Here is a 20383-nt window from a genome sequence, read left to right as displayed (position 1 = left end):
CGCTCAAGCTCTCTCTCGCTATCTCTGTCTCTCTCTCTCAAATAAATAAATAAAAATCTTAAAAAAAAAAAAAATTCCCTAAGAACGATATTCATTGAGTACAAATTACGTGCCAGGACCCCACACGAGGGCAAAACCACATTCAATTGCAACAAAGTCCTTGTTCTCACAGGCTTAAATCCTAGAGGGAGAGATAGATAACGAGCAAACCAATAACTAAACATAATGATTAAATTAGGGTAAGTCTTATGAAGGAAATAAGGTGTGACAGAGTGACAGATGCACTGGGAGTCATAGCATGGAGGGACTTTCTGAGGAGAACAAGAATTTCTTGGCATTTTTTTGGTAAAAACTTTTCATAAGAATAAAAAGCAGAGTTTCCTAAATGAAAAAAGTTATCATATCTTTAAAAAAATATTTTTTTAAAGCTCCAGTCCACTAGAAAAACTATCTCCCCGAGACACTCATTTCATAATTAATTCTTGCTTATTTCTTAATTTGGGTCGGCATTTCATTCATAATTAATCTCTAGACACAGCCATTTTCAGAAAGTATCCCCCCTTCGACAAAACCACTACTCCCCCCTCATTACTGCAGCTCTCCAACTGCTCAGCCCGTCATCCTACTTGGCAAGAACCCTCAGAGATTAATACAGAAACTCCATACCATCGTGGCAGAGAGGACTTGCTCTGCATTTTCCAGGCTGGCATGTGAGCCTCCTGTTTGTTGAAGAGCAATTGCCATATAGTGAACTACGGTCTCATAAGCCCATCAGAGACTGGGGGATAGGAGATCTACAGACATTCCAAACACAGAGCTAACTACCAACCGCAAAGCAGAGGAAGTGCAGTAATGCGTTCAGGCTCTAAGCCTTTGCGGAGACACCCGTCTGCCTCCATCATTATTTATCATCTGGGTCTCTAGTTACTTCGCTACCACAAGAGAGGAAAAAGAGCCATGGATTCAGCATATACTGGCTTCAGAGGCAACCCTATATACTTTAATACACTTCTTGGCCCATAGTGTGAGCAGGCCTACCACAAAGCGAGACTAGGAAATCTGAGAAAATAAGACTCACATCTGCTTGCTAGAAAGGTTGAAAGGCCCTCAATCACCCACGTCTAGAAAGACTAGGATGCCCTCCTGTTTGCCAGAAGTGCCCGCCCTCATCCTGCACAGCCACTTCCAGCTCTCTGGGGTGCAGCTTCTTATGCCTGACATGAGGCAAGGCCAGACTTCTTAGAAAATGCATTTTGTCAGTGAGAACGACATCTATCCATTTTGTCTCTGGTCTGTTCAATGTCAAATTTCACATGTTAAATACTGTCTCATTAATAAGAAAAAGAAATACATTGGGGTTGACCAGCATGAGACAGACCAGCTCTTCAGTTCTGCAACTTAAAGATTTTATTTATTTGACAGAGAGACACAGCGACAGAGGGAACACAAGCAGAGGGAGTGGGAGAGGGAGAAGCAGGCAGGCTTCCCGCCGAGGAGGGAGCCCAATCCCAGGACCCTGGGATCATGACCTGAGCTGAAGGCAGATGCCTAAGGACTGCAACTTAAACCTACCAGGAAATTGCAGGAAAAATGGCTTCAGTGTATCTATTTTGATGGTAGGAGAAGTGGCCTCAGTCATCTAAAACAATCTCTTCAGACTAGAGCCGATCTTGTAGATCTTTTTTACACTTAAGTAACACCCCACATTTCATGAAGGATGATGACAATGTTATCAGTGAAGAAATCACTTGTGATAAAACTCTATATGGTCATGCATTGAAGTTCTTCTTTTTATGTTTTTCCTCCAAGTGTACTTTTTTTGTGGAGCACATTCTCACAGCTCTAGCAGTAGGGTGGCTTACAGAAGATTCAGGATCCAAGGTTAAAAAGCACATAGCTCTTATTCCTGAGGACTCTCATATGCATTTTCTCACGCACTTGTCACACACTTTTTGAGCACAGCATTGTTATTCCTCTTCTTCAGAGACGGATCTGGCCTCTTGCTGAGGAGCAGATAGCCGGTGTATCATAGCACTTAGATCTGCGCTCATGCCTCTCCACTAGATAAGCTGCCTAACCGTGAAGCAGAATAGCCAAATAGCTCTTTCTCCCTGTCGGATCTAAAAAGTTAGGGCTTATTATAGCTAAGATATGAAAATAGTCTGCTTGCCTGATATGCTTCATATCATCTTTATTTATGCTTTTTTACAATCTGGGTAAAACCAGGAATCTAGAACCAACCTTAGGTCATACTGAAGAAAGGAAGAAACAACGCCTGTTGCCCAACTGTGAGTATGCAATGATACTGAAGAACACCATCATTTATAATGAGTCAGCACATGAACTTCCTGGAGCTCTTGGGGGAAGTAGAAAAGTGAATGCAGCCTGACCCCCAAGATTTTCGACAACCTGTCAGTGTCACTTCTTGCTCAACCAAAACTAATACACCACCCTCTTTCCCTGGCCTTTTGCACATCAAGTGATCTTCCGGGTTCCAGAGTTAGCTGGTGGCAGAGGCAGGCCTAGAACCCAAGTCTTCTGACTCCCAACCCCGTGCTCTTTCCAATACGCTACTGCCTGATATATGGCAGCCACCATTAACTGGATGCTTACTCAGAGCCAGGGTTAGCAGTGAATGCTTTACATGTATTCTTTCATTTAATCCTCAGAATTACCAACCTACAAGGTAAATAAGGAAACAGAGGCTCAGGAAGAGGAAGCAACTTCTCCAAGACCCACTGCAGGTAAGCAACAGAACTGGGATATGGCCCAATCTCTCCAAAGCTAGGTTTCATGTCCACATCAAATCACCTTTCTCTGGTCACCAGGTTTTGTGAAAATTGCAGTGATTAAATGTGAACAACTGATATATCTGCTTACTGTTACAGTTTATTCCATCTACTTTACAAAAGCAAATCTTTAGAAAAACAGATTTCAAGAGAAAGGTGACACAGTAAATCTGCCCCTTCCTGCCTCTTTGATGCTGATTCTTCAGTTCCTCAGAATGGTGAAAACCCTTAGTCAGAGAGTGTGAATCTGCTTATGTGTTTAAGGTGGGGGGGATGATTCAGGGAAAAATAAAACATTTCTTTAAATAATGAAATTACAGTTTCCCAAATCTGGAACATCAGGTATGCCAGGTAATACTTAGGTGTTTGGATGTAGTGCCTCTGCTCCCAGATTGAGATGCACCCGAAGTGAATGGGGAGGCTCAGGCCAGTCCTGAGCTTGCACCATTCATTGCAGTCTGTATCTGTATTTTCAGTGCCCCACTTTTCATGTGTTGGGACTTAGAACATAATTCTTAAGAAACAGTGTTTTGCGATCGCTAAGAAGAAAGTCTTGTTATAATAGGTTTCTCAAAGTCGCTTGTACTTAAAGAAACTCAGGATGACATCTTGGGGTACCTAATACCACCTAGGAAGATCATTTAACATCTCCAGATTGCAGTTTTATTATTAGTAAAATGAGAGGCAATCTGAAGTCTTCTTTTTACCTAAAAAATGCAGTATTATTACTGCTAATTAGATGAAGGAGCTCTAAAACCAACTCTTCTTCATTCCTCTTTTATTCATTTGCTCCCTCCTTTTTTTGTGTTTCAGTTCTAGTTATCTGCATTCATCCCCAAACACTTTCATTCACAACTACTACCTTACAGGCTCTTACATTTATCAGTAATAGAAAACCAATTTTTGGTCACTCCAGAGAAATGCATCATCTTATTATGAATGAGAAGGCAATGCAGAGAGCATTCACATGGAATTAAGGCATATACAATCTAAGCTAAGGAGGCATAGAGTATATTAACATGATTTAATATTCTTTAGAAACCATAATGGCAGTTTCTAGTGAAGGGATTCTAAATAGTTATTAATATAAACTAAAAATGAGAGCTTCAGGGAACATCTAAATCTTTGAGCCATAATCATAAGAAGCCACTGTGTGATGACCAACATTGTTTTACTAAAGCTAACAAATGCTTTGGTTATGGCGCATTTTGTATTTTAAAAGAAGATATTTGTAAATGATATATCCTATAAGAGCTTAATAGCCAAAATATAGAGAGAACTTATACAACTCAACACCAAAACCCAAAAATAACATGATTAAAAATGAGTCGAGGACCTGAATAGATATTTTTCCAAAGAAGACATACAGATGGCCAACAGACACATGAAAAGATGCTCAACATCACCCATCACCAAGGAAATGCAAATCAAAACCACAATGAGATATCACATTACACCTGTCAGGATGGCTAAAATAAAAAAGACAAGAAATAATAAGTGTTGGCAAGGATGAGGAGAAAAAGGAACCCTTGTGCACTGTTGGTGGGAATGGAAACTGGTACAGCCACTGTGGAAAACAGTATGGAGGTTCCTTAAAGAATTAAAAATAGAAATACCACATGATCCAGTGATTCCACTACTGGGTATTTATTTACCCAAAGAAAATGAAAACACTAATTCAGAAGGATATATGCGCGTGCACGCGGACACACACACGTGCACGCAACTACTACACAGCCATAAAAAGGATGAGATTTTACCATTTGCAACCAACATGGATGAACCTAGAGTATATTCTGTTAAGTGAAATAAGTCAGACAGAGAAAGACAAATACCCTATGATTTCACTTATCTGTGGAATCTAAAAAACAAAATGAATAAACAAACAAAAAGCCGAAAGAGACTCATAAATACAGAGAACAAACTTATGGTTGCCAGAGGGGAGGGGGAATGGAGAATGGTCAAAATGAGTGAAGGGGAGTGGGAGTTATTGAAAGAATAAGTTATGGGAATAGAAGGCACAGCATAGAGAATATAGTCAATGATACTGTAATTGCAATGTATTGGGACAGATGGGAGCTACACTTGGGAGCATAGCATAACATACAGACTTGTCAAATCATTATGTTGTACACCTGAAACTAATGTAACAGCATGTGTCAATTTTACTTCAATAAAAAAGAAGAAAAAGATATGAATATATGGATTTTAAGTATGACACGAAGATTTTTTACTCCTCCAATTAGAAAGGTAATCAAAGATAAATTCATTCTAAAAGCTCTTTTCCACTCTCCAAAACTTTTAACATGAAAACAGTAATTAATCAATACATACATAGGTTAAAGGTCTCCCCTAGAATACTGTAGTGACAGTAAAGAAATGTGGTTTTTTATTTTACCTGGGAAGAGCAGTGATTTTCCCCCATTTCTCCACACAGAATCTTCTTGGGCCATTACTCCCTCGGAGAGAAGCAAATCCTTCATAGGGAATGCTGGATGTGCCTGTGACAAACTATTAACCCAAGAAAACAGAAGGATATGGTGAAACCAAGAGACTAGCTGCTAAGAAACACATGGTATCATTCACATGCACGGCTCTTTGGGAAGAGCAACAGGTTGCTCACTGGTGGGAAAGCCTGAAGGTTAAACTCTATGGGCGCGGAATAACCTAACACAGGGATTTGGACGAAGAGCTGGGGAATACTAAGGAAGGACAGTGCATTAAAAAGGGAAAGGGGATGCAGAGGGTTTGTAGCAGATAAAGCATCCTGTACAGCTAACCAGCTCAGAAGACTAAACTGGGTATATTTCCCATTATAGATTAATAAAGTGTCAATTAACCTAAGTCTCCTTAGCATCAGTCCCCGATCAATTTGAGATGAGTAAGTCTGAGGACCAGATCCTTGATCCAAAGGCTACTTGTAAGGCTGAGCCTAAGTATACAGAAGGCTTACTCATGTTTGATATTTCTTTGACCGCAATAAACCAGCAATTGCCACGTAACTATAAACACTGCCAGAAAATAATGAGCTAGCTTTTCCAGTGTCCTTGAACTTCATTGTTATCTCAAGTTTGTGGAAAGTTAGATGGAAGAAAAGAAAGGATTCTTTATCCAAGACCTGGTTACTTCTTAAGGGATTGAAAGCCCTCTTTCTATTGCTAGGGATGTTGCCCTGCAGAGTGCCCTGGGATCTCTTCTTGAAGGGACCAATTGCCCTGAAGCCAGGTGTTTTTCCTGGGATTCTCGGCCTGGAATTGGTATGTCCTCAAAATTCTAATGAAATACTTGGACTTGGTTGGGGATGTTCTGCATGCTGATGGAGCCACAGAACCACACAATCAGAAGAGTCTGAAATAATGTATCTGCCATTTGCAGATAAGCATGGAGTATAATTATTGAGTACTTAGCAATTATAAAAAATATGCAATTCCAACAATAATCATATTAATGCATTAAAAAGATTAACTAGTGGCATCTTACCTGTAACAACCTTAGTCGTTGTTCATTGTTGAATCTTTCCACGGCAGCCCAGAACCACCGAATTACAATATGATTGTCATGATATCCTATCAAACCAATCAGGAAAGCCCATATTACTTTAACTTTTCTGTGTTAGGATGACATGACACCATGACAAGTCAACAAAAGACCTCCAGACATAAATCATCATCTTGGATTCTTTAAAGGTTGTTTATGAATTTAAGACTAAGAAATAACACTGTAGATATAATCATATGAGTGTCAAAAGTCAAAAACAACACTAAATGAAGCGAGGGGGCCTCTATTTCCATTTAGTAGTCAGTAAATAAAACAAGTGGAGAAGACCAACAAAGTTGTTATTTTAACCATATCATTTCTGAAAAAGATAACTGCTGTTACTGGAAATGCTTAACTCTTTTGGTCATTCATTTAAGAAATAATTTTCAGTATCACTATACCAAACACTGTAGTAAGCTTGGAGGTAACAGAGGCAAAGAAAACAGACCCTTACAGGGCTTCTGGTAAAGGAGAGACACACTAATCAAATAATTATGCAAATAAATACATAATTGCAAACTATTTTAAAATTACATATAATGTTCATATTTTTAAATCAAATCACTTTTATTAATAAAAAAGTAATTTTATTAATTTCTTCAACTAATAAATCCCAAATAATCATTAATTTAAATGTTATTTTTATTCCATACTTTAGTAGAATTTAATAAAATATCAAAAGTATCATCCCCGGGGTGGATTAAGGCAGTATTGTAGATTCCAAAATCTTTCAGTGAAGAAAATTTAAGTTCAGAGAGAGGGCTGATGAGGATTAAGATACAATTAGTGATCTAACCAATTAACTGACATGCACAATGTGATAAAGCCACTCTAATTCTAAGTCAGCAGAAATAAGTCCAAAGCAAAGGTGGGTTAAAAACGATTTTAATTTGAATTTTTGCTCACATGTTTCAGTGGTTGCAGAATTTGGGGGGAATTTTGCCTTATTGGATCAGTGATGCTGAGTGCCCTTTGGACAAGAAAGGGATCCAAGTGAAGGGTGAACATACTTCTATTGGACACGGTGATGTATAGGCTCCACGTCCATCTGGCAGAGACTAGCTATTTGGTGCTGAGCAAATAGTTTTCTCATCTATAAAATAAGTACATTGGCTCTTTATAGCTTTTCTGACCTTATGAATTGGCCCCTTTCTGCTTCTCCTTTGCTGTTTGTGCCAAACCTTCTGGAGGAGGAAGACAGAAAATGTCTCTTCATATTCTCTATAAACAGCTGCTTTATGAACATATGGCAATTGGCAGCAAAGCTGCCTCTTCATTCAGTGCCAACTAGTTGGGTTAGCAAACAGCTGGGTATCTCACCCATTCCCCCCCCCTCCCCCCACTGGAGCACTGTCTTCCCAAGTATTTCATTTGGCAAGATTTACAATAACCATGGAAACGGGGACTTGATTAGACATATACAGTGAATAAAAGCTTACAGTATATAAATACAAAAATGGCTGATTTGATTAACAGCATTGCTATTAGAATCTCCTGGCGCAGAAGAGCTAATGACATTTATGGTAAGATGCAAGTTTTGTAGCATGCTGGAGAAACTGTGTTCTAGTTCATAAAAAGAGTTTGGTTAACGAAGTTATAATGACCAAGGTTGTATATGGATTATACATGGGGCCAGCTGGAAAAGACACATTGCAGCAATTGGTTTCAGAAACAGCAGCAAGAGAGACTGCAATTTAATACTGCCTTTCAGAGAAAATGGGGGAGCAAGGCCAGCCCACGGCAAGCGATGAGTTGAAAGAGCCAAGGCAAGAACAAAAGCAATTTAGCAAATGTTAAGGTATTTTTATTCTACTCTACACTTTAAAAAGTGTTTTAAAATCTGTTTCAGGGGCGCCTGGGTGGCTCAGTCATTAAGCATCTGCCTTCGGCTCAGGTCATGATCCCAGGGTGCTGGGATCGAGTCCCGCATCGGGCTCCCTGCTCCGCGGGAAGCCTGCTTCTCCCTCTCCCCCTCCCCCTGCTGTGTTCCTTCTCTCGCTGTGTCTCTCTCTGTCAAAGAAATAAATAAAATCTTTAAAATAAAAAAATCTCTTTCAATGTACAGATAACTGGAGATATGTTTAGCTTTCAGTTTATTCTGCTGAGTGATTAATTCAGTGACTTCAAGTTTGTATTTTTCACTCCCAAGTTCAGAACTACTGCTAACCTTTTACATTCTGAGTTGAGTTAAAAACCAAAAACCAAAATCAAAACAAAACACAACTGCTCTTTGTCATGACTTTCTGAAAACTATCACCCTGCAATAAGTTTCAGAAAATGTATTCTTTCTTTGCTTAAAATTATGGAATAAAAACTTTTAACTCTGGGTCATCATCAGGTCCCTTTCAAAGTGTATTGACTCAGCAATCAAATGCCAATGGCTTCAAGCGCAATTACTAATTGAAAATTTAGAGTGATCTACAGAAATGCCACTTGTAAAGCTTCCCATGTGGTGAACTGTCATATAATCCAGCTTTTAACTAATCTTACAGTAGTTTCCTTTTCAGTTGAACTTAATGCTTGAATTTAGAAGGGCCTTTTCAATAAACATCTTGAATTTTGAGAACCATGTCTTATTCCATTTATGTGTCTCACATATATGAATTATAGCTGGAAATAGTTCAGTGAAATGTAGAAAAACCGTGTTTGCTCATTAGGAGGCTCAGAGGATGTGTGACTTCAAGGTTTAGAATGAAGGTAGGAGAGGTGGAGTTTGACCAGCTGGATGTGAGCTCCTTAGGGTTTCACTCACAACACCATAAAACAATTAATTAGTGTTCTTATGGTCACATTTCTTCACCAACAATTAGGAATTACGACATTCTTAGATGAGGTGTACAGTCCTTCCTCCACTTGATAGATGAGGTAACTAGGAACAGAAGAGAATGTATGTTGCCCAAGGTCTCAGAGGAGACTGCAGCAGACCTATGATTAGAATCCAAAGTGCTTTTTGCCTGTCCTGGATTCAGAGACTGGCAATGCTAACCACTGGCTTCCCTTAATACGAAACTTAAAAATCCAGCCATCTCTAAATCACATCTCACCTCCTCTATATTCCGTGTTGTTTCTCCAGTCACTCAGGTCGATTTCAGCTGTGCCTGCGATGACCAGTTCCAGTTCTCTTGCATCAAAAACAGACACCAGCCTGGCATCCACCACCTGTGAAATAAAAAGAATGCAGGGCACGGCTTTTGAATCAGGAGAAATCTCAGCTATAATTAAGCCTCATCAGAAAAGGAGGACACAAGGAGGTTTAGGAACATTCTGGAAGCACTCTGTGTAGGCACTTGAAAACTGTAAAGCTCTCAACAAATATAAGGTATTTTTAGTACAAGATTAATATCTGTTCCTCAACAGAATTTTCATTTTAAAACTGACTACTGATTAATCCAGTTCGTTTTTCTCCTTGAAAAAAGATCTAGTGCTCCTCCAGAGGAAGTCACATGGAGTATTTGTAAGAACTCATTTGAACCCTCAGATACAATCATTTCACATATCAAGCATGAGGTGTGATTACCCGTATCTAAGCATGAGTAAGATGTATGACTTAAATGTTATTAGTGGTCCTTAAGTCATGAAATGCTACTTGAATTCAGATCATTTTATTTCAGTGATCTCTTGTAACAGAGCATTAAGCCTTTTTTGTGTTCTTGAAACATATAAAAAATATATTGGAGTTTTTAAATTGAAAGAGCAATAGTAAATCCAACAAAAGAAAGAGGGAAATATTGCATACAGAGTACAGTCAGATGGACTGTGGTATCACCGAGATCAGTCTGCAAAACCCTATTCCCACTGTCTTTACCTCATAGAAGCCGCGCACTAAGCTCTCTGTTTGCTGTACGACGCCCCTCTCAATCCTCCATTTCACCATCCTCTCGATGTACTCCTTCTTGTTCTTCTCTGTGACCGGGATATTGGCACCCCCTGGTTTTAATTCTCGTTCGGTAATCTGAGATTAAAAAAAAAAAAAAAAGGACTGAACATAAAGCAACATTCTTGATGAGATAAGAACACTGCTCCCAGTGAGCCGAAATCAGCCATCTAGGTACTTGTTGCTGCCTTGGCCCGGGGGCACATCCCACAAGCAGCAGGGGAAGGCACCCCATGGAGCCACAGGGAGCCCAGGCACACGCCGATGCTCTGGAAAAACTAGGCATGAGCTGATGTCTGAAATCCTCAGTGGTTAAAAATCTATATATCGCAAGTGCTGAAGGTTAACTTTTAAATCCTGACTAAAAATCTTCTAAATGAAAATAAACTGGCTCCAGATTCTGGCCCACTGCTATTTGAATGTTTGGCAAAAACATATTTTCACAAATTCTGTTAGGGTTCAGAATCAACGACATATAGAAAGCCAGTATTTAAGTAAAGATTTACTTTAATGAAGCAGAATTACATTCAAGTGAACGTTAAATTGAGAACTTCTTTTCCAAAACACAAAATTTAGAAGACCGGCCAAATACTAATGTCTAAATAAGAATATTACTTATGAACCAGTATACAATTTCTGAAAGAAATCTTTTAACCAACTCTTCCACCAACTTTGGAAAAAGCCAATACGATTTCAAACCTTCACCAAAACATTATTTACCTTCCCTCAGCTTCAAAATAATCAATTTCCATTTTTAAATATGAATGACAGTTAAGTACAAATGTCAATTAAATAATTTAATATTCAACTCTGGCGTAACATGGACTTTTAAAAGTTATATTTTATACAAGGCGATTCTAATATCTTATGTGGATAATTTAGTTGGAAATAAAAAGAAGATTGCTTATGACACAGAAATAGTTATATAGCTTGTAACACACAGTTACCACAATCTGTAAATTAGAACACCTTGGTCTGCAGTTGGCATTAAAATAATCTTTGTAGGGCGCCTGGGTGGCTCAGTTGGTTAAGCGACTGCCTTCGGCTCAGGTCATGATCCTGGAGTCCCTGGATCGAGTCCCGCATCGGGCTCCCTGCTCGGCAGGGAGTCTGCTTCTCCCTCTGACCCTCCCCCCTTCATGTGCTCTCTCTCATTCTCTCTCTCTCAAATAAATAAATAAATAATAATAATAATAAATAATCTTTGTAACCAAAATTATTGTAACTGTACGTAAACCTGGGTTGAAACCACCCAACAAGCCACCAGTAAGTAAGTGTATGATGTTAGCCTTCATTTTAAAACTGACCACTGATTAATCCAGTTTGTTTTTCTCCTCTTAAAAAGATCTAGTGCTGCTCCAGAGGAAGTCACATGGAGTATTAATTCTTCACCAACCAATAGTCTTTAATTACCACACTTAGTCACCAGTGAGTCACATACACAGACCTGCCCAAAAACTTCTTCGTTCACAGTGAATGTAAGATCCAAGATGTCATGGATGTCATTGTCTTTCATCCACTGCAGGCTCTGGTGGAACTCTTCATCAAGGTATTCTAGATCACTCAGGTCACACAGACTAAGATGACAAACAGATAGAAACAAATGTGTAGGTATGACTCTTAGCAAAACTCCAAAGACACAAGGAAAGATACTAAAAATTAAATACAAGTACAAGATCATCTAAATAGACAGTGATTCCTGGAATGTTCTTAGTCAAATTCAGTAACCAAACTAGCGAAATAATTCAGAAATCTGGTATAAGATTTAAAAATCTGGATACATAAAATGCCTTAAATCAACCAGCCTATACTTTCTTTTACAGACACAGAACTGGGGTGCAAAGAGTGGCTGCCACTTACCCAGTCATCCACAATTAATGCCAGAGCAGGAACTGGAACTCAGGTTGACAACTTGAGTCCCATATTATTTTGGCTATGTTATACTATCTTAAAACATCATTCTCCTAATCTGAAATTTTTTTATGTTTCTATACTGTATTTTAACTTGGTTATTTTTTCTCAAAGACTAGGTTCTGTGATCCACATTCACATGTATCTTCTTTTTTCTTTATGGTCCTTATTCTTTCCATGTTTCTAAAAACAGAAAGCCACAGAATCTCTCTACAATTATAATGGTTTTCAATACTTCTATTTTTTTTTTTTTTTATCATGGAGAGAGGTCTACATAAGGTGGAGTTACTATTGTATGGCCCTATTTTAAGGTGGTAACAATTGATTTGCTCCCATCAGCCCAATTTCAAAGGTCATTTTGTTTGGTTCTTTCTAAACATTTATTAGTATGTGCCAGACATCTTAACAGCTACTTGATAAACAGTTACTGCCCTCAAGGAGCTAGTGGTCTAGTTGGGGAGACAGGTACAAAAATGGGTAAACTAATTCAAGGTGATGGTGATAGCCTAGGGTGGGTAACACTTATAATTTGTGTATTTTTTATATGTATGTTACACTCCAATTAAAAAAAAACATATAAGGTAGATACAGGAAGCTCTCACAGCAAGAATGCAGGATGTTAACTTCAACTTGGCGATTCAGGGAAACCTTTCTGGAGTAGATAATACCTACATCAAAATTTGTAGGCTCTTTTAAAATCTAGAGAGATAAAGGGAAATGAATGAAGAGGAGGAGAAGGGGAAACAGAAAGAAGGGAGAAGGAGAGACAAACACGAGCAAAGCACAAGAGCATGGAGTATGAGAATACTCAAGCACACTGGCAGGATCCAAGAGTTAACTGCAAGGCAGAATTTCCAGAGAAGGCTGAGGAAGGTCGCTGGGACCAGCCTTTGAATATCATTTTAAGGATCTTGGTGCTTCAGAACTACCGAAAGATTTTAGGACAGGAAATGACATGAAACTACCGAAAGATTTTAGGACAGGAAATGACATGATCAGATGTGAGATGTGATTTTGAATTGTTTTTTCTGGAAGTCAGAGTATAGAGGATTACTTAAAATGGGGGGGGAGGGGTGGTTATCATTAGATGGTGGAGACAATTAGGTAGACCACCATAGTAATCTGGCCAAAATAAAATAAGAGTTTCATATTTAGGGCACAGCTATTAAGGGTGGACAGGAGAAGATGCACTTAAGACTTATTTAGGAGGTAAACGTGGGCATTAGTAAATGGTTTTATTGGGGGGCATAAAGAAGGATATCAAAATGGGGTGGCAAATGAACTCATGTTGCAAGCCAACTCTGATTAATTGCCAGTCTCGAGGGCTGTAAGTTGAAAAACTCCCTGAGGCCACAACAAGTTCAGTGGGAAAAAGGACCATAAACGATCAGTGAACTACACTATGGCAATGGAGTGGGAGGTAAGGAAGAGTAGACTAGGTGCTGTGTATTTGCCATCTCTGTTTGAGGGTGACTCCCGATTTCTGACCAGTGACCTGGGATACCAGCGCCATGAACTGTGCCAGTATCTCCCATGACTAGGTACACGGGAGAAGTTGCATTTCCAGGGACACCAGTGGAGGAAAGACTCAAAGTAAATGCATGGGGCTGGGGTTTGGGGCAGTCAACAGTATCAGAAGCAGCAGAATGGTCCAGTAAGATAAGGACTAAAAGATATTCTTTAAAAGCTTCTATAGGTTACTGGTGGGAAGGAAGCCAGGCTAAAGTGTGTTGAGGGCACGTCGGCACAGACTACTCTTTCAGGAAGCTTATATGAGAAGATGAGAGAAGGCAGTGAAATGGGAAGATGCAAAATGGGACCAGCAGAACCAGAGAGGCAGATGGATAGTGCCCAGATGCCCAAGGTTTCATCTGCCCAGACACCAAAAGGGAGGAAAGCAAAAAGTCTTCTTACTGAACCTCTTAAGAACCCATTAGAAATACTTTGTTTTCATTTGAAGTCTAGGCTTCCATTTTACAGAAAGCAGGTACCTGGCCTTGGTCAGGGAATAAGCTGGACTGAAATCAGCAATCATTCTGCGCTTCCTCACTGCAAGTTTGAGCTACTACTCCCCTATCAGACAGTTGCCTTCTCCTGTTCAGCCTTGTAAATGACTACTGATTATAGGACAGAAACTGTTTGCTCTACATTTTACAATAATTGCAATCTTTCACTGCAGTAACAATGAAGAAAAAGTCTGTGAATGCTAAATTTTTATCTGCCATATTAAATTACTGTCTTGCATTTAGGGAGGTCTCAAGAAAAATATGGGAGAGCGCACCTCTAACAAACAAACAAAAAATAAGACAAAAAAAAACAAAGGAGAATGAAAACTTGAACCAAGGGTAAGCAGTTGAAGTCTGCATAAAGCAAAATATAAAATGCTTCCCATAAAGGATAGGGGGCTGTGAGTCACCAAGACTAACCCACAACTATTCTATTAATAATCAGCATTAATACCACAGGAATTCCAGTACCGTATTTGAAGTACAATTGTTTTGAAGAAACATGTGTTGCAACAAATGAGAATAAATTTTCCGGAATAAAGCAAAACTAAGACTTTAGGGGCAAGACAGAAGTAAAGGATCAGGAAAAACACAGTAACCATATTTGAAATTGTATTAGTTTCAGAAACCTAAGTAGATAAATGACATTGATAAAAGGTTCTTTTTGATAAAAGAAATATTACATTCTTACATGCTAATTACACAAGCAATACAAATACTCTTACATTCTGAGAAGAGCTTTATAAAAGGGCCGTGTGAAGAAGGCATCCAACAAATACTGGTGTATGAGTGCAAGACCAAGAATCCTACCACTGAACCGGAACCTGTGAAGGAAAAGCACAAGACAGCTTACACGTCAGGGAGCAGTTCTAAATGGTTCTATTTGCTTTCTAGAATGCAGTCTACCTCTAATCATCTAAGTTTGTCCAAGACTAATTGCTTATTAGGTCCATGAGAGTTTGAGTGCGTTGTAACCTGTGTCTTCATTAGGCCAATATTCACATCTACTTGAAAAAATCTGTTTCACTCTGATATTTAGAGAGATACTGCTCCACCTTCACCTCATGTTAATAATATCCACCATAGAGCACCCCACATGGACAACATGAATTCCCCGTGAGCATGCCTGTAAAATTTCCCCAAGCCACTTTTAAAAGATGACAGAATGAAACCGGTGGTGGTAGGGAAAATGTTGTCCCCTTCTAGTTTGTTTGCATGAATATTAGCAGGATTTCTCTAATACAAACACAGTAGCAATTCCCCTTTTGAGGAAAAGCCCAATCTCAGAGTGAGACAGTTCCTATCTCTATTCTCTCTCAAACCCCACCACTGATGATAGTCACTATCCAAGAATTATGCATTGTGAACATGGGGGAGTTTCCTCATGGGACATTTGGTTCTCTAAAATTTGAAGGTTCAATTCTATTCTGAATCATTTTGGAAACTTTACTAAATATATCAGTCATGACTGGATTTGCTGAGAGGTACGCTTATTTTCCCTTTCAAAAATACTGCAGTTTCTACCTCTGTGAAAGTCTGATGCCTTCCAAAAGTGTAAATCCATGCTGGGATTCATACACTCCATTTGTAATTTTAGTATTAGGCAGCCATTTCAAGATTAATGTCCGGCAGCTTTGTTTTTCTTTTTTTCTACCTAACTTAGCATAACTGCAATAGATACAGTTAAGAGGACTCCAAATTGTAGCTACATGGAGTTAATTTGAAGAATAAGTCCTAAAAGTTAATGCCTTCCACCCACCAATATTAACCTTCATGACCCAAAGAAACTTTTTCCATGAGTCCTGCTTATGTTCTTTTTTTGTTGTTACTATTAGTGAAAATAAGCAGGAAAAAAGCAAACAGGGGTTATAAAGATATTTAACATGTATAAGTGCAGGGATTAAAAAAGAATGTAAGGATGTTTGGAAAGAGTGCAATTTTGGATTTTCAAAATAAATAATTCCCAGAAGGGAATCCTATACCAGCTTTCCTTGATAATTTTGTGTGAAAAATTAGGAAAGGGGCAATGCCTGGCTACAAACTTCAATGGCTAATAGGGTAAGCACCACTGCTGGGACTCCACACCCATGTCCTTCTGCCAGGGTTCTCTTCTACCATCAATTCCTCCAGGGCACACCACTCTCCACTCCCTCCTACTAGAATACCATCATCACCCTCAGCCAGTGTCACAGCTGCTCTGCCCCACCCCCCAGTGTTGGCCACTTCCCCAAGGGCTGCTCTAGAAGCTAGGACAGGACCTTCTCCCACCCCACCTCAGAGTTCAGAGATGCCCAAAGTGTAAAGACAGATCTAGGGATTTTGCCAGGAACCTAACATCATCTGGAACTTTCTTTCAATGGGGAAAATGTTTTGAATTCTGCCCAGGTCGCTTGAAATTGGTCTTTTGGAATATAATCTATTCCTAGCTTGGAGAATGTCCATATATTTAAATTTGACAACAAAAGTAAGAGTCAAATGAAACTGAAAATATGATTTTCTCCAAGGAAAAAAGTGTTAAAAGAAATCTGGGTTCCTATAAAAACTAATATCACTGAAAGTCAACTGAAGAAAAGTTTTGGGGAAAAAATACTTACCATTCATGGTGATTGTCTACGAAAGCAGACATGGGACTTATTTGTACTGTGTATGTATCATTGGCCGAATATTCAAATAAGCCATAGTACGGGTTAAAGAGTTCTCTGGATACGAGGAAGAAAAACTCTCTGGAAGGTCCACTGTAATCCAGCCTTTAAAAAAAAAAATCACAAAAAGAATAAACAGTTATTATTTTTTTCTATATATTGGGCACATTTTCTACAGAGTTCAACTTTTTTTTTTTAAGATTTCTTTATTTGAGAGAGAGAGAGAGCGTGAGCAAGGGGAGGGGCAGAAGGAGAGGAAGAGAGAGAATCTCAAGCTGACTTCCCATTAAGACAGAGCCCACAGTAGGGCTTGATCCCACAACCCTGAGATCATGACCTGAGCTGAAATCAAAGAGTCGACACTTAGCCAGCTGAGCCACCCAGCAGCCCCCAGAGCTCAACTTTCTATAGAACACTCATTACAAGTCTAATTGCCCACATATCTGGACTATCCGGAATAAATCAAATGATCATGAGTCCTGATCTCATCCATGTTTTGACCCAGAATAGCGAAATGGACATTTACATGAAGCTTACCCAAAACTAAGCTACACATCAGATAATGGATAAAAAAGGCAATATGTCAATAATTTGCTTGTATGAATGTACATATAAAAAGGTAAATATTTTCAATGTCTGGAATGAGGTAATGGAGAAAGGAGTATATTGGGAATACTTTATTTAAACAGGGTAAAACCAGAGAGTACCAGCTACCTACATCCATGGGACATGGAGTCCTTATGGGTTTCTGAAACATTCTGAAGTGGGGGAAGAAAGACATTCGTGAATTGGTGAGAGGACAGGACAGATACAAGACTCCCTAGGGAGATCAGAGGCAAAAAAAAAAAAAAAAAAAAAAAAGGTAGAATGATAGGGTTCAAGGAAAACTTTAAATTATAAAACACCAAGGAAAATTATACACAGTAAAATGAGGGCATCTAAATCTTCCTAAAGGTATTTGGAGAAGAGGCTGAAACTCTAGCACCTGAACTACAGTGTAAATTCCATTTAACTCACAAAGACATCAGGGTCAAAGTGAAGTGTGAGAAATGATGGTGTTAGCTTTGAGGAATGACAAGTGGCCAACAATGCTGAGAGGAAAAACACAGCAAAGAGGAGTTTGCAATAAAGCAATCTGATACGCTAAATTTAAAATGAAAACTATAAAGTCCATCTATCTCATGATGACAAGTTGACACATGTGTTCCAAGACAGGAGGGAATGCTGGAGGGGAGCAAAAGCAATGGGAAGCTGGGTAGTGGGATTTTATTAGACTTCTTTTGTTCACTGTATTGTTTTTTTCTCTTATGGATTTTCTCCATGGGCATTACTGCATATTTTTTTTAATGAAAAAGAAAATCATCTGAGCCTTGTCCAGTGATGGGACTGTGTGATAGAGAAAAATTACCTTATTAGAAGTGGAAGAAAGGGATGGGATATTAGTAAGAAAGATAAAATGGCTTGTATAGGTCTTAGTTGAGAGTTTAATAGAATTTACTTGGAGCATACTTCCGCTGTTCACATTCTACTTTGTAAACTTTTGCCGTATCTGAATATAGAGGTACTGTTATTTACTTAATACTTTTCATTAAATCAACTTTAAATTTACTTGCTCTTCCAATGTAGCCTGTTCTTACATACTATTTATGAAACTAGGATGTGCTAGCTTTACTTTTTTTCTAATACACATTGAAAGAAACACGTAAATATTTTAAAATGTCAGTTTGCGTAATAGCTAAAATCATCTCACACATCTCCAGTCCTTACTGCACTGTGGGAAATATGAGTGTAGACTGGAAACCTGTGTGTGCAGAAAAATGCAAACACAGCACACTCTCAGGACCAACGAGGCCTCAAGGTGACATGACGGAAGTGCTGTCTTCAGGCAGCTGAATATAGCTGTGGCTACCTGGTGACCACTGGCCTTTGAGACAATGCTAAGATTACCCTGGGGACTCCCGAAGGAGCACAGGGGCTGCTTCCCAGGCACAAGGATGCAGGCTGCCCCCTCTGCATGCCGAGACCAGGGCAGTTGCCTGGGGCTTCCTCCCAGAGCCCTACTTCTGGCCACTGACGCCACCAAGAACAAGTAGAATATTTCTTCCACTTGAACATTCTTCACATCCTTAGAGGTGTTCTTTCCACAAATATTGGAGTGCCTGTTATATTTTGAGTACTGATCTAGACGTAAAGATACAAAATTTTTTGAATAGTAAATTTCTATATGAACTCAAAGTTAAGCGGTTTCAGTGTCCCTGGTCTCTGCACCCTCCTGCACTCCTGAACACTGCCACGTCTTTCAATCTCCTCTCAAGGAAGGGCTGAGAACTCCCTTGCCGCCTTGGCCCTCTGCTCTGGACACTCCCCAGGGTGTCAAAGTCTGATCTAGAGGGTGGTGTCTAATACTGATCACAACACTTCAGGTGCGGTCTTGCCAGCACAGAGCTTAGAAAGAGCCCTTGTCTTCTCTTGCTGGGCACTCTTCCTACTGATGCAGCTTAAAGCCACCTTGCCTTGTGGGGCGGCCACTTTGTTGACTCACAGTGAGCTAGTCATCAGCTCAAACCTTTCACTGTGCTGCTTCACCCCCGTCCCCAAGACTCTCGCATCCTGTCTGCATGTCTGTATCTTTTTACAACCTGTGTACTAGACTTTATCATTCTTCCTACTAAGTTTCACTTTGTGAAATGTTGTCCACGTTCCAGTCTACCCAGATCCCTGTGGATGCAAAACATCCCTCTAAATTTACTACTGATGGTGAATTTCATCAGCAGACTCCTGTGTCTTTCCAGAAATAGAGAATGCCAGTTAAAGGCATCTTAGAAGTCATTTTGTCCATCCACTCATTTTATTGAAGGGAAGACTGAGGCTGAAGGAAAGCATGGACTTGGATCAAAAGAAAGCTGCAGGGAGACTCTAGGCCTTGACACAGGTTTCCTGACCCTATGTTTAATGCCCATTATTCCTTATGGCCTACTGGTCAGTACATTTTAAATGTTATCAAGACTGATAAAAATGTTGCTTATATAGCAGGGGTCAGCAAACTATGGCCTGTGGGCCAAACGTGGCCCATCCCCTGGCTTTGTAAATAAAGTTTTATTGAAACGCAACCATGCCCATTTGTTGACATGTTGTCTGTGGCTACTTCCCTGCTCCAGTGGTAGAACTGAGGAAGTACAACAGGAAATGTATGGCCTGAAAAGCCTAAAATATTTCCTATCTGGCCCTTCACAGAAAAAGTTTGCCAAAGTAGGATAGAAGAAAGTAGGAGGAAAATGCTATTTTATTAAAATACCTGGCTTACTATAAATCCTCCTCTTTAGTGAAGATCCTTTCAAGGCAATACAATTACTACGATATCGTAGGGTGTATGCAACCTTAAGAATGGTCACAACTACTAAGTGGGAGACTGTGAGTGAGCTCTGGTCTGCAGTGGTCCCTGGCCTGCAGGGGCTTTCAGACACAATCAAGGCACACGACTGATAAGGGTCACAGCTGAAACATGAGCTGTTTTTTTTTTTTTTTTTAAGATTTTATTTATTTATTTGACAGAGAGAGACACAGCGAGAGAGGGAACACAAGCAGGGGGAGTGGGAGAGGGAGAAGAAGGCTTCCCACAGAGCA

At 39.4% G+C, this 20383-nt stretch overlaps 1 protein-coding gene across 5 annotated transcripts in view; it reads right to left on the bottom strand.

Moving 5' to 3' along the window:
• Positions 1–20383, bottom strand: part of HECW2 (HECT, C2 and WW domain containing E3 ubiquitin protein ligase 2) — a 357760-nt gene that overhangs the window by 11374 nt on the left and 326003 nt on the right. For all 5 annotated transcript variants that reach the window (XM_035007494.1, XM_035007490.1, XM_035007491.1 and 2 more), the window contains 7 exons: positions 16712–16864; positions 14843–14941; positions 11648–11777; positions 10132–10278; positions 9371–9485; positions 6270–6355; positions 5188–5300 (listed from right to left, as the gene is read on the bottom strand). In XM_035007494.1, coding sequence (XP_034863385.1) covers positions 5188–5300; positions 6270–6355; positions 9371–9485; positions 10132–10278; positions 11648–11777; positions 14843–14941; positions 16712–16864 — 843 coding nt within the window. The remainder of the gene's footprint in view (positions 1–5187; positions 5301–6269; positions 6356–9370; positions 9486–10131; positions 10279–11647; positions 11778–14842; positions 14942–16711; positions 16865–20383) is intronic.

Source organism: Mirounga leonina, unplaced genomic scaffold (assembly GCF_011800145.1).
Source record: "Mirounga leonina isolate KUSES-001 unplaced genomic scaffold, KU_Mleo_1.0 Mir_151, whole genome shotgun sequence".
Lineage (NCBI taxonomy): Eukaryota > Metazoa > Chordata > Mammalia > Carnivora > Phocidae > Mirounga > Mirounga leonina.
Note: the sequence above shows the minus strand (reverse complement) of the source record. Positions and strands in the feature narration are given on the sequence as shown.